The 14,736-nt window shown below is 57.7% G+C and overlaps 1 protein-coding gene across 1 annotated transcript; it reads left to right on the plus strand.

Annotated features, from left to right (window-relative positions):
- The first annotated feature begins 3,075 nt into the window (after positions 1–3,075).
- On the plus strand, positions 3,076–9,557 carry GPR62 (G protein-coupled receptor 62). Its single transcript, XM_067561140.1, has 2 exons — positions 3,076–3,193; positions 5,841–9,557. The coding sequence occupies exon 2, from the start codon at positions 5,956–5,958 to the stop codon at positions 7,180–7,182; it is 1,227 nt and encodes a 408-aa protein (XP_067417241.1). The 5' UTR covers positions 3,076–3,193; positions 5,841–5,955; the 3' UTR covers positions 7,183–9,557.
- Positions 9,558–14,736: the final 5,179 nt, after the last annotated feature.

Consider the following 14,736-nt stretch of genomic DNA (forward strand, 5'->3'; position numbering starts at 1 on the left):
ATCAAGAGCTTCGAAGGGCAGGACGCAGCCTGTGAAGTGGTCTCTGTTCAGTGTGAAGCCATTGCAGAGCTGGGGCATGTGCTCAGGGAGCCTGGGGTTGGCTTCAGTTTGGGACAGCTGCACCTCGCAACCTTCTCCAGTGACTCCCCTGACCTGCCCTGGGGCTGCTGTACTCCTCCCACGGGCTGCACCTCTGGCTCTCCAGGCTGGGGAAGCAGAGCTGGGGACAAAGTAGGGGAGATCCCAGAGGCTGTTCTCTTCCCCCGCCAAGTGTCATTTCCATACTCCATTTGTGCTGCTTGTCTCTCCCCACAAGCACAGCTGTGGGAGCAGCGGGGCGAGGCTGCGCCTCTGTGCTGCTTCTCCGAACAGCAGCCCAGGGGGCAGGTCCCCCCTGCCGGTTCCACTCGCAGGTCAGCACAAAGGGCTGGAGCACAAAAACCATCAGGGCTGTCGGAAGCCAGCTCCACACCCACACGTGCTTCACCCTCCACCCCCCCGCTCTGCCAGTGCCCCTCAGTCCTGACCTGTGCCCCTTTTCCTGTCCCTCTTGTAATTCTTGAATGAGGACAGGTTCCATTAGAGCCGTGGGGTGAGATCGTAACAGTAATTGCATCTGGGCCCTAATTGAGGGCACCCTGCCCCAGTAGCAGGCCCCCTCTGCATCAATATCCTCGCCAGGGTAAGGCTGCTGGCTGTTCTTTTGCTACAAGTGCTTTCTAGGGCCCGCTTCCGTCAGTCGCTTTGTTCCCTCAATACCATGACAGCGCTTGACAATGGGAGGAAAAATCTCAGCAACCGCAGGACCCTCCACCTCCTTGTTTGGCTAGCCAGCCTCAGCATCTGGTGCCTCCAGGGCAATAAAATATAGAGGTAAAATGCCAGGGAACAATGGGTTCATTGTTTACAAGATTTTTTTTTTTTTTTTTTTAATGTAATGGCTGCAGCCTCTCTCCAGCCATCACTGGTGTGGGGCTAAACGTGCCTTTTCCTCCAGCATGGTCCGTGGGGAGCGGGGAAAGAGGAACAAGTCTTGCTCCAGCCTCTGATCAGTATAGAAGGGTCCCTCTTCATAGCTCTGGAAATCATTTTTATTTAGACGTCGGGGCTGGGTCCTCAGCTGTTGGCAAAGGGCGTCATCTGAAGTCACGGCCTGGCCCTCCATCAATCAATCCACATGCTGTCTGCAGCTTCCCCTCAGATCTTCCGGGCAACTGCAATATCTGCCCTAGACAGCAGCTGCCCCCATGAGGGAGGGAAGGAAACCCTCTTGCTCCCGCCATGCATGAGGACTGAAGCTGGGCCCTAAGGCACACGCCTTTTCTGCTCCACTTCGAGCCATAATTGTTAGCTGGGTGGCCGGTTGTTGCATGTGCTGGGCCCAGCCAGTGGCAGGGAGACATCATCACAGGCCCAAAGCTGGCCTATTCTGCAGGCACTGCCTCAGGGTGTGGCTGGGTGGGTGCCCCTGCCCTGGGGAGAGCCCTGGGGGCATGTAGGGCACCCCACGGCAAAGGAGCTGGATTCCCACAGGCATTTTGCTTGTCAGAGGAAATAGAAATCTCTGAATGCCGCTCTGCTCTGCCCTAGCATCTCCCATCAGGGGCTTGCAACGTGCTTTACAGACAGTAATGAATCCACTTTCCAGCCCCTCCCGTGCCTCTGTGTTACAAGAGAGAGGGAGTGACTTGCCCAAGGTCATGTAATAGATCAGTGGCAGAGCTGAGGCTAGACCACCGGCAGTCCTGACTCCCAGCCCACTGCTCTGATCGTTAGGTGCACTCTCCTCCCCTTCTCCTATCAGATGTTTGACATTTTTCTCCCTGGCTGGGCCAAGAGTTTCTGTGGTGACCCAGGATTCTGGGCATCTTTGGTTTTGGGTGCCCAACTGGAGACAGCTGCAGGGGGCTATGATTTTCAGAGGGTAGGCACCTGGCACTTAGAAGCGGGCCCCTTGATGGCAGCTCCAGCTGGGCCCCCCAAATCATTGGCCACTTAGGAAAACGTTGGCCCTGATCTGCGTGTCGTGGGTGCCCCATTCAGCCAGGGGGCAGGACCGACAGTCATCAGCTTAGCAAGCCCCCCGCTGCCTGCCTGCGTCTCCACGGGCTGGTGCCTCCAGTGGGGGAGCTTGTCTGATCTGACCGGACAGAGGGCAGGAATACTGGGCCGTGTGTCCTGACTGGGTCAGGGAGCGGGGAGCCCCTGGCCCAGAGTAGAAAGCGGACTCCCCAGCCCAGACAGCTGTGATCTACCCAGCCAGGGCCCCTCAAAATACTCTTGCACCCCCCTGCAGCTGCAGTGAGGGGAGCTCCAAGCCGAGGGCAGTGGGAATGCACTGTCAGCAGCCCGTGCCCAGCTCCTCACCCCTGCCTGAGCCAGCGAACCTTGTTCTGCTGCCCTGAGCCTCCACCCCCACAGCCCCAGACATCTGCCCCAGGAACCCTCCCTCCAGCTGGGCCCCTCAGATTTGGCTGCTTTAGGTGCTGCTAGACCTGGCTGCATGCAAGAGCTGGTCCTGATCCCCTCCCCTGCAGGGCCATTCCCCCAGCAGCAAGGCCTTCGCTTGGCCCTCTGCCCTGCCCGAGCAGGGATGGGGCAGCCTGGGCCCAGGTGTGGGGCTGAGAGCCTGGGGCTGCTTAGGACCCAGCAGAATTCTCTGTGTGAATGACAGTGCTTTAAAAGGCCAGGCAAAGACCAGATGTGACAGCCTGTGCCATCCACAAAGCAGAGCGGCAGCAGCAGCCTGCCGGCACCCATCCGGAAGGGGGAGAGTGGGACCTGCTGCCAGGCAGATGTGCCCCCGGCTCCCCTAGAGGCTGCTGTGAGACCCTCCAGCCGCAGGGGCTGGGAGAGTGGGGCCCCTCGCCCTGGCATGGGGAGCCAGAGGGCCAAACAGGCGCGTGGAGGTAAGACACCGGCTGCCTCGCTTGGGGAGAGCGGGAAGGTTTTGCTTATTCATGTCCCCCCACCCCACCCCACCCCACCCCAGGAGCATGGCTTGTGTAGCGCGGGATCTCCAAGCCCACCCTGATGCCGGGGGCAGGGAGCGGTCCGAAGCCATCACAGCTGGTCAGGGGGTAAAAGTCACTCCACTGAGCCTGCCGGAGATGCGGTGAGGAGCTGTGGGCCAGCTGGGGAATCCAGCCTGTGGTGCCAGCCTCCTGAGAGTCTTCAGGCTCATGCCAGTTCGGTGAGTTACCCCCCTCCTGCCAAGAGAAGGGGGGGAGGGGTTGGCAGGGAGGCTTCGCTCTCTTACTAAATGACAACGGCACGCTGGGGCCTGATCCTGGGAGGCCCTTGGAACCCCCTGGTCCAGGGATCTGACCCGTCTTTGCAAACCCATGCATGCAATTTGTGTCCCAGCTGCTTTACGGGGTGCGGAACAGCGTTACCGGAGGGGGTAGCAGAGAGATCTGCAGGCGAGCTGACCCCTGGGACTTGGCAAGGGGGCAGCTGAGCGGGTGCATGCGTGGGCTTTGCTCTAGGCCAGGGCTGGATGAGAAACTTTCGCTGGGATGGTACCGTCGGTTGGAGGGGATTTTTTAAAGACAGGTCTATGCCAGTAAGAGTCCTAGTGTAGACACAGATCTGCTGACAAAACAATTGCTTTGGGCGCTATAAGATATTTCCTGGTCTGAACGCTCTTTTGCTGTGGAAAGCTGCGTCTCAGCTAGGAGGGTTAGTGGCTATGGCTGTAGCCATGTAGCTACACCGGCAAAGCCTTTCCAGCATAGACAAGGCCCTACGGAGCGAGACGCCAGACTGCTCTTGCACCGATGTTTTATGAGGAAAGCTGACGACCCCCACTCCTGTGGGGCTTTGTATCCAGTGATCTCAAAGCCCTTCACGAAGAAGGGTAAAGGCTCATTCTCCCCGTTACATCTAGGGAAACTGAGGCACAGAGTGAGTTAGAATCATAAAAATGTGGGGCTGGAAGGCCCGTTGAGAGGCTAGCAAGTCCAGCCCCCTTTGTCAGTGGCAGTGCTGAGAATGGCTCTCCTGAGACCCAGTCATGTACCCTGTCCATTGGACCACGTTGTGGCCCGGGAGTGGTCTGGTGAGGGGCATGGAGGGGAAGAAGAGAGAAAGGGATCAGTAATACTGAGTGTGCTGCTTATAGAGCAGGAGGGGGGATTTTGAATGGCCCAGGCTTCGGCTGTGGTCACCCCCCTTCTGTGTCTTCTCTGCGGGGCCATGTGGCGGGAGGGTCTGCAGAGCTGCCTGGCCGAAGGGAGCTGCTGGAGAAGGCTTCCAGCCAGCCAGTTCTGAACCGTGACCTGAGGACTGGCTGCGGATCCTAGGCACCGCGCGCCTCCGCTCCAGGAAGCAGCACCTGCCCCGGGCCTGTCTGACATTTCACAGGCCAGTCCTGAGCTGCCTGTCGACAAGCTCTGGGTCGGCAGTGGCCTGGGAGGGCCAAAGGGGGCAGGAGACTCCGTGTGTGCTCAGAGACGGAGAATCCACCACCAGCCTCCCTGATTCACCTGCCCTGCCTGTTTCTGGCCCTCCTCGGTTCCTGCAGCCAGGCCAGCGTTCAGCTGAGCCCCACCGGGACCCTCTCGCCGGCTGTTCGGTGCTCTCCGGGTCTGCAGCTTTGCCCCGAGGCCCCCACACCAAATTCCTTGCCGAGCTCCGACCCTGCTGGGGCCGTGCGGCCAGAGCTGGCGTGAGAGCCACCACTCAGGAGTTCAGGACCCATGGGGGCAGCTCAGAGGGGTGACATCTGGCCAACGGGGGCTTTCTCTGCCCTAAGGCTCAGGCTGGCGGAGAGTTTGCCAGCAAAAAGGGATCTGTGGGGCAGGGCCCCCCAGGCAGGCGCTGGGCTGGGCTGGGCTGGGCTGGCATAGGGCGTGCACCGCGCACGGCGGTACGTACGGCTACACGGGGTGGGAGCGCAGGGCATGGCACACGCAAGCTCGCTCTTCAGCTAGCTAGCTCTAAGCTTGCTCGCGTGACGGCAGCCGGGAGCCGGGGCAGCCCGGGCTAGCTGCTGGCGTGTGCCAAGGCCCCAGTGGGGCTCTCCCCAGAAGGCTAGCCCTGCCGCGGGTGTGACTCCAGCAAGCCCTGCGCTAGCGAGCTGCAAAGCTCTTGTGTGGCTACGTGAGGGCACATGCATGGGGTCTCCCCGGGGCGCTGCCTCCGGCTGAGGGCAGGCTAGAGAGCCAGGCATCTGCCCGCATCCCCCCTCCGATCTCGGACCCAGCATGGCCGCCTCCTGAACGCAAAAGGCTGTGGCCCCGCACCGTTACCCTGGCGACTGCCTGGCCACCTGTGTGGGAGGAGGGGCTGCCCCCAGGCCTGTCCTTCATGGACCAGTGTCCACGGCATAAAGCAACGGGCACGATTTGCCTCCTCACGGGCAATCTGGTTGGAGAAGCCGGGGTGGCGATGGAGCCTGCTTTGTTCTCTGGCTCCATCAGCTCCAGTGGGAAGGGTCGTTACCCTGCCTGGACAAGACTGAGCTGCTTCTCCCAGCGGCTGCTGGTTTCTGGCAGCCAGACGTCCTCTCTGCCCCCCTTGCTGGTGCCTAGCCTGCCCAGAGCCCTGCACTGGGGCAGTGGAAGAAGGGGCAGTTGTAGCTCTGAGAAGGCTCTCGGGGCTTTGCTTGTGATTCCTCCCCAAGCCTCCCCCTGGAGCCTGCCGCCTCCAGAATCCCTCCTGTCTCCGTTGGCTTGAAGAATGGGAGATGCCAACTTGCTCCTAACCTTGGGGCCCCGCCCGAGTGGAAAGATGGGGTGCTCTTGGCACTCTAGAGGGTCATTTGGGGTGAGCAGCCCTTGTGAGACCTTCTCATTGGCCACTCTTCTCACTTTTGCTCCTCTCCCTTTTCCCCACAGGGAAGAAGCTCCAGCAGGGAAGAAGATGGGGGTGGTGATATTTCTTGCTAGGAGGTTCAGGCAGCTTGTTCCAGCTTCCCCGGTGCTGGAGCCTGCAGAGTAACCCTCAGGCATAATGGCAAACAGAACCGGGCTCAATGCTACCCCGGAGCTAGACACTTCCTCTTTACCAGAGGTGTCCAAATTCCAGGAGGCTGTTGGTCTTGTCTTCATGCTGCTGCTGAACATCGTAGCCCTGGTTGCCAACGTGGCCGTGATGGTGGTCATCCTCAAGACCCCTCTGCTGAGGAAGTTCATCTTTGTCTGCCACCTCTGCCTGGTGGATCTGTTGTCTGCCATCTTCCTGATGCCGCTGGGGATCATTTCCAGCTCCTCTTGCTTCAACAGGGTGATCTTCAGCATCGCCGAGTGCCAGACCTTGATCTTCTTGAACATCTGCTTCATCAGCGCCTCCATCCTCACCATCTCCGTCATCAGTGTGGAGCGATATTACTACATCGTCCACCCCCTGCGGTATGAGGTCAAGATGACTGTTGGGCTTGCGGTCACAGTGGTGGTCTTCATCTGGATTAAGTCGGGTCTGGTCACCATCTTGGCTTTGGTGGGGTGGCCTCAAGACAACGGGGCCACGAGTGCCAGTAAGTGCACTGTGTCCTGGAGCCCTGGGGCCCACAAGAAGGTCTTTGTCATTGTCTTCAGCACCTTCTGCTTCTTCCTGCCTACCTTGGTCATCTTTGCTGTCTACTGCAGCATCTACAAAGTGGCCCGGATCGCCTCCCTGCAGCATGCGCCCGTCCCATCTTGGACCGCTGCCCCGAGGCAGCGCTCAGAGTCTATGAACAGCCAAGTCACTATCATTACTACCAGAAACCTGCCACCCAGGCTGTCCCCAGAGCGGATGTTTGGAGGGGGGAAGGCTGCCATGACCTTGGTCCTCATCGTGGGCCAATTCTTGTGCTGCTGGTTGCCATTCTTCTCCTTCCATTTATACTGCTCCGTTAACTCTGTCAGCCCGGCCAGGGGCCACGGGGAGACAGTCATCACCTGGCTTGCCTACTCCTCCTTCGCCATCAACCCTTTTTTCTATGGGTTACTCAACCGCCAGATCCGGGAAGAGCTGTCTAGGCTGGGGCGGAGCTGCCTTAATAGACCCTGGAACCAGGAGGTCTCTCTCTCCAGCCCAGAGGGGTCCATCCAGGAGAACTTCCTTCAGTTCCTGCAAAGGACCAGATCCACCCTGGAGACCCGATCCAGCTATGTCAACTCCAGCCCCAGGAACACTTTGGACCAAACCATGATGGGCTTCAGAATTCCAGGCCAAATCCCAGAAGAAACCAACTGAGAAAGCACAGTGGGCTGGGGTCAACTTCGTTTCCCTGCTCTCCGTATCCTGGCGTCTGGCAGGAGAAGGATTGAAGTAGGGGTTCAGCTAATCTGAAGGACTGACCGACCCTTTGTTGACCTGGTGGGGGGGGTGTTGGGCTTTGGAAAGGCAATTTCCGTGACCCTACGATGTTGTGCCAGGTATCATGGGTGGGAGCCAACGAGGGAGAAAGCAAGAAGGCAGAGAGCTGGAAAAGGACAAAAGCTCACGAGAGCTCATTCTTTTCCTCTCCCAGCATTTTTCATGACATTGATATGTCACAAGCGCCAAATTCTGGAGGCAGTAGCTGAGCTTTCAGGGAGGTTCTGCTTTTACCCCGTCTTCTAGAGGAATAGACCTTTTGATGAAAGTCAAGTGACACACCACTAGGCAACACTGCCTCCCTCTGGTTTAAGGATGAGCAGCTCCGGGAGTGAGAGCTGGGTGGGCAGCAGTAAATAGCCCTAGCTGTGTGGGGCAGGCAAGGAGTCACTCACGATCGAGTCCTGTTGAGAAAGGGTTTGGGTTATGATTATCTTCTCAGGACTCTCCCTTGTGCTGGCTCATGGGCTCGCAGATCCTGCCATTTAATAAGGAAGTCGGACTGCAGGGTTTAACGACCTACTGAGAGATTTAGAAAGAAGCCACTCGTTCTGCGAGAGCAGAGTTTCGCTCTGCAGTGATCACTCAGAAGCTAGCAACCGCTGGGAAGGCAGGTGAAACTGACACACAAAGCTGTGATGGGAGCCCAGTGACAGCAGCAGGTGGTAAGTGCTTGCCTGTCTTAAGGCTCCTGCAGCGCGAGCTGGCCCTAATCCAAAGCGAAGGCCGCCCATTCAATGGCTGGCTGTGACAAACACAGCTTGGCAGGGAGAGGTGAAGAGCACGAGTTCTTATTCCAAGGTACATGGGCCAAATTAATCTGGGGGGCAACCCCGCTGATTTCAGGAAGGGCAATGGGCCTCACACACTGTAGGTGCTATAGACGCAATAGCGGATGATAACAATGCCAGTAATACCATGATGCCACTGATTTCAATCAAGTTACACACCAGCAATTCACTGTGCTCCCAGTCTCCGACCAGGACGGTGCACTTCAGTTGAAAGTTCATGTGTTTCTCTGTCGAGACAACCAACAGTAAATGTGAAGGCTCAGATCCTCAAAGGAATTTAGGCTCTTAACTTCTGGGATTTAGGAGCCCAAATACTTTTGAGGCTCTGGGCCTAAGCGTTCTTGCCTGGGTGTTTTCCCCACCCTGGAAGGAGGGTGCAAAGGCATTTGTAATGCTTTTTTTAATCAAACGCTAATGTATTTTAAACAGATGTATTTTAACAAATGTCTATTAATAGAGGCAAAGCCTAAAGGAATTGCAAGGCTTAGAAACTTTGTTGGTTTGTTTTCTTCAAGAAGGGGACGTTTCTGTGCGAAGTTCCCGTTTCCTCTCCTCCCAGCACAGGTTAGCAAGGTGTCTGTTTCTTTAAAAGTCTCAGCTGAAAACTGTAGAGCGTATTTAGCGGGGAGAAGATCATCAGGTGGCTGGAGATGGGGAATCAATGCCAGAAGCTGCTCGCCAGGAGCCTATAACGTAAGGCTCAAACTCATTTATGCGATTATTTTTACAGCCTCTCTCTCTGAAATGGGACACTAAACGCCCATCATGGCAGGTCATCAATTACCCCTTGCTTAGTTATCAGCCTTTCCAAGCCTGGGTCCCCGTCCCCCGGGCTGAAGTGAGTGCGAAGTCGCTGTGAAGTGCCACCAGATCACAAGGCTGCATTGCCAGATAGCCCCCCTCCGCCAGACCCATTTCAAAGGGTCCCAGAGGGGCCTTGTACCAGTTTAACTGACTTCAGCCAAGCGGCTGCAAGCTTTGAGCGTGGAGGAGGCCGGGGCGTGGTGAAGTGCTCTGAAACCCTGGCTGAAACGAGGCTTGCAGCCGCAGGGCGTGGAGTCGGCTAGTAGCCCTGTCCTCTTCCTGAGGCAAAGCCGGGGAAGGGGCGCGGCCAGGAGCAGTGGCAGAGTCAAAGCCAGGAACCCAAGGCCGCAGGGAGGTTTACACTGCAGCAGTGGAAGCCCCCAGCGTGGACAGGATAAGCCATGGCTTGCAGTGGTGCGCTCTCTGGCTGGGAGAAGCGGGTTTACACGGGTGCCATGTGTCTACGTTATCATCTAAACTCCCTCCGCCATGAGACTGCATTCCTGAGCCGTAACTCCAAGCCCGTCTTTCCCAGAGTACAGGGTGTCATGGGGGCTGCTCACGGCATCTTGGATACCCCTCGTAGGAGTGGGGGGTCTTCCTCCCCCTCCCCCCACCTCACCCAGCTGGAGACACCAGCTAGATCTGATCAGAAAAGCGCCTGTTAAGCTGGCCCCGTGGCCCTGCACAGCTGCGTTGAGTCATAGCCGCTGTGTTTACTGACACGGACAAGCTCCCTGGGAGCCCCGCGTGCACCAGGGAAGCTGTTCTGCCTTGTGCATCCCCCAGGCCGGGGCCAGCAGAGCTCCCGCTCCAGAATCCTACTGAGTAACGAGATGTACTGAACCAGGCGGGAAGGGACGAGGCTTTGATTGCCAGGGAGTGGCTTGCACGGTCAGTGAGAGGGGGGTACAATAAAACCTGGCAAATGCAGCAGATTTGCTTGTGGGTGGAAAAGAAGCCCCGAACAGCTAGGGCAGGCGGGAGTGGGTGGCTCCTTTGGAAAGCCCAGCCTACCTGTGTTTTCTATAGTCCCTTCATTATTATTTTTCTGACCCTTAGCACACAGTAGAGGGATGACTCAGCCCCCTGCATCAGGCAGCCCTTTCTTTGATAGCAATGGCCTGGCCAGCTCATCTGAAAGAAGCCAGCAGCCTTTCCACGCCTGTAACCTAGCATGGACCAGCAGAAGTTATCTTCACGCTCCTCTGCAACCCTCGCTGTTGTCACCAAGAACCCCAGCCAGCTCCTCCTGCACTTTCCATTTAGTGTGGTGCGATCACCAGTGCCTGGTGCTTTTCCAGAAAGCAAAGGGGAAAGGCAAAGGTGAGGCCAGCGAAATGAAAAGCAGCCCCAGGCTGGCACCAAGCCTAGGATTCCAGTGCAAGGGTGCCTGGGGGGACTCAGCTCTGTCTTCTCCCCACTTGGGGCAAATACATCTTGTGCCTCATGCCCCCACCTTCCCCCCCAGGTCTGTGCCATGTGTAGGCTCCACCCTTCAGCTACTGGGCCCTTCCACTGGCCTGGGGAGTGCTCAGCCTTTACTCAAGATGTACATTTCCTTGGAGCCACGCACAATTGCTGACCAGAAGAGAAAGACCTGCTCACTTTCTGCCAATTCCCGTTTCTTTCTTGCTGGGATCTGGCAATGTCTGTTTCCGGGGGACCTTTCCCCCCCAGATTTGTCCCCCGTGAAGTGGAGCAGTTCTACCCAACGTGTCTTGGCTCCATTAGCCCGCGACTGTACAGAGCACCTCTAGCAGGTAGAGTTTCTTTACCGTGCATGTGGATTTAGGCCCTTTCCATGCAACATAGGCCAAGCCAAAGACCCTGTTGCGTGTTTACGAGTCCTGGCCTCTAGCCACTGCTATAATATAAATAATCACGCGCTAAGAGCGTGCGAAAAGCGTGGAGGCTGCAAAGCCAAGCACTCAGAGCAAGGATGCACCAGAGGCAAAGGTTGTCTCTGCAATCTTGATTCGGCGGCCTCGGGCGTCTGAGTTCTGCTACCGTTGTTAATCGTACACGCTCGTAGCTCCACTGCCTCGGTCAGTCCGTGCTTTATTTGATCCTTGCTGAATGTGTGGCCTGGTTCTTTTGGCTTGGTTTTGGCCTTGGATACCCTGGAAGGGGTGGACGTTTTCTTTATGACTGAGCTGCAGGACGGGTCCCCCCCCAGCAACCAGAGCAGACTGGAAGGTCAGGAAATCCAACTGGTGTGGCTGGTCTGTAGCCGGCCTGGGCAGGCAGCGCTGTGACAGATGCTTATCGCTACGGGAGCTAGCTGAGTGCTTCACAGATACTTTATGCATTTATTTTCACAGCTTCCCTGTGAGCCGCGTGGGCTTTAGCCTGCCTTACACACAACGGAGGCACTGAGAAATGAACGCCACAAGCGCCCGCTGAATTGGGTACCTAATCTGAGCAAGCCAGGGCCTGATTTTCCAGTGAGTTTAGCATTGTCTAGCACTTCTCTGTTCAAAGCACAGCGCCTGCCTCACTCGCAGCTGGGAATGCAATCCCGGGGTCTCCAGCTGGGGATGCAATCACACCTCGGAAAAGGCTGAGTGAAGGGACTTGTTTCGCGTCACACAGGCAGGGCTAGAATCCTCTGCTCCAGAGACAACATTCACTTGCCTTAGCCATGAGACCTTCCTTTCTCTTCCCCCAGGCCTTTGCCTCATTCACTGCACCCCCTCCACAAAAGCAAAGCTGAGGTGCTAGAGACAGCGATCAGCTCGTCCACGCGATGCTATCCTGCTTCTTCATCCCCAGAACGCAGCCATCCCGTGCAGGGCAGAGGTTCTGTGGGAAAACACTGTGCTCGGGTCATAAAGACTGTCAGAAGGATGCGCAGAAGGGGGCTGAATTAAGGTTGGATGGGCAGCCTTAATTCAACATCCCCTCTGTTACGCCAGGGTGTGTAGCCATTGTAACTCCGCTGCCTTACTCTGAAGTTACACCTGTGCAACAGAGATCAGTGTCTGGCGCGCTTAGTGGCTCAGGGGCCTGCAAGAGCTAGCTACTTACACAACAGCTGGGTATTTACCCCACGCAGCCCACATGGCTACCATGTCAGGCGAGAGAAGGTTCCAAGTGCTCTGGGACGTAGCCCTTACGTCAGGACCTGCCTCAGCTTCATGACCACAGGGCTGTGACCCTGATACGGCATTTACATGGGCTCTGCTTTCAGCCTCTGCCATGGAGTGGCTGCCAAAATCTACCTGGCGTGTGCCTGGGGGCACCCGTGCCCCTCTATTTTCAAAGATGCTTTCCGGGGGGAAAGAGGAGAGGGAAGGGGGTGCCAAATCTCCCTTTTGCCACACACCCCTTCTGTGACATTCTGGGGTGCAATCCAGACCAGGGAGGGGCTGTGTCACCCCTTGCCCTGCAACCTGGGGTCATTCCAACACTATGCTGCTGTAGCTCCCTGGCTGGGGGGGGGGGGGGAGAGAGAGAGAGAGAGACACACACACCACACACACACCCCTCCCCGAGCCTGCAGGTCACACTGTGTGTGTGTAAAGCCCAGGCCCTGGTCCAGCAGCTCAGCCCTCAGCAGCTTGTCTGTGACCTCTGGCCTCCAGCAGCCTTGGCTACTAATTGCAGGGTGACCCCAACACCCTCCCAATCCCAGATATCCCCTCTTCCCCCCCACCAAAGTGTGTGTTCGGCACTGGCCAGCCCTCTCCTGGCCAGGCCACATATATTAGGGCCGTAGCCTCTCTAAGGGGTTCAACGGACAATCTGCTACCGTCAGTGGACTTACTTGGTAACACTGGATTAGTTTTAATCAAAGACTAGAACAGGTTTATTTGACTACAAAGGGAGAGATTTTAAGCGCGCGTAAGTAACGGCATTAAAGGCAGAAATGGTTACAAGAAAAATAAAGCGCAAACACGTCTTCAGCTTAACAAACTAGCCTTGGTGCAAGATGAAGTCCCTTACCACACGTTTTCTGCGCCGAACGCTCAGGCCAGGCTCTGCCCCCAACAGCCAGAGGCGCTTTCTTTTGTCGTCTTCGGTGGAAAAGAGAGCTGGATAAGGAGAGAGAACCGCTGGGTGCGGGTTTTTCCACTCACTTGTATTGGTCAGTCACCCTTTGCAATGCATTTTCCAGAGGGTTACCCCTAGCGAAAGGTCAGACCCGCCGTGCGGACGGGGACAAAGCAGCTCGTGGTGACAGAGGTTTGATTAAGATGCAGGCAGAGCTGTTTGTTCCTGCCCCCCCCTTCCTTGCCAAAGAAGGGCCACTTGACGGGGGATGGCCCGTCAGCTCTGATGACACCTGGCAAGAGGCAGCAACTTGTCCTTTGTCTTTGAGAAGCCGGTTTCTCACCCCTGCCCCAGCCCTGTCTAGCAAACACAGGTCAGTCGAGATTTCAGCATATGTTCAGCCCGTTACAGATAGCGGCGCTACATACGATTCACCCGGCTATTGCCGACCAGCAAGGGCATCGTTTTCGAATGCTACCCCACCCGGCATAGCTTGTGCTAAGATGACGACAGTCGTGTGCAGGGTGTGAATACGGGGTGCATGCGGTCACACCCGCCAGTGGGCAGCGTGCAGGTTTGATGCAAGGAGCAGTTTCCGAGAGCCCTAAGGTTGGCTCTCAATGAAACGCTTTTCAAAAGGGGAGCTGACAGGCCCCGCAGTTCTTGTAACAGCCGTTCTCTCCCTTGGCGGCCTGCATCCAGCTCCCGCGGACGTCACTGCCTTCACTGGGAACAAGGCCTGGAGCCCGCCCGGCCCGGCAATGCTGCATGTGGGCCTGTGCGAACGTCCTGGCTTCTGAAGTTTGGCATGGGGTGGAACCGCTCGGCGGGGTGCACAAAGGCGGCTGGGTCGGGGCTGGGCTTGAACTGGGGTTCTCCAGCGCCAAAGGCATGAGGGGCAGGGCTCCAGCAGGCTCCCCTCTGCTGCGGATTGGCCCGGAGGAAGCTGCTAGCGCTCCCGGCCCAGTCAGGTACAGGCGCAGATGGGGGAAAGCCTGAAGGGAGCTGCGGTGTATGAGCCCCCCCCGGATGAAGGGCCTCTCCTCACATCTGATTCTCCTGGGGGCTCCCCCCCAACCTGCCCCAAGCCCTGCGACCGGCTCTGGGAGTGGGGAGCCAGCCACGCCATGTGCTGGCAGCCAGATCCCCCCCGAGGCCCGGGTGTCCCTGTGGTAACTAGGTGCCCGCGGCAGGAAGCAGAGGCGGTTCCCGCGCCCATAACAACAGGTAGCACACCTCGAGCATGGGGCTGCCTGCTGAGCAGGCCCCCCCCCTGCATGCTGCACGTGCTCCTGATAAGGCAGCTGCGTTCTCCCTCTTATCTGCTGGCGTTCCCCCTCCCCCCAGCCCCCATCACACACGGGCATCTGCACGCTGCCCGCGCCTGGCCCTGCACCAGCCCCCGCCACCCACGGAGGCGGAGGCCAGGCAATCACAGGCAGAGAGACCTCCCTAGCCCCATGAGGGGTGGGGCTGTGGGCACAGATCCCTCCCATTGGAGAACGTGCACTCCGGCTCCCAATGGGCTCCGGCATGCCTTGATTGCTACCAGAGTTGGGTGTCTAAATCCCTGGGGAAGCTGGTGCCTAGATATGGCTGAGGTGCTAGGCCTGGGTTGCCCCCCCCAGAGAGCGACAAACAGCAGCTGCCTCCATAGCCCCGTGTGCAGGGCGCTGCGCACCTTGGGGGGTCCCGTCCCTTTGAAGGTAATTGTGGGAGGAACAAAGCCACCCCTTGGCCTGCTCTCCAAGCAGCTCTCCTGGCACTAGGCAAGCCGCTCCTCCGCCAGCCTTTCTGTCCCACTTGGCAGCCACTCCAGTCCCAGCGAGAGCCCCCGTCC

This window comes from Emydura macquarii, unplaced genomic scaffold, assembly GCF_026122565.2.
Source record: "Emydura macquarii macquarii isolate MOO-44397 ecotype Brisbane River unplaced genomic scaffold, CSIRO-AGI_Emac_v2 contig_2369, whole genome shotgun sequence".
Lineage (NCBI taxonomy): Eukaryota > Metazoa > Chordata > Testudines > Chelidae > Emydura > Emydura macquarii.

What these genes read in the sequence shown, in the direction of transcription:
- GPR62 (XM_067561140.1), top strand. Translation starts at nt 5,956, where the DNA reads ATGGCAAACAGAACCGGGCTCAATGCTACCCCGGAGCTAGACACTTCC.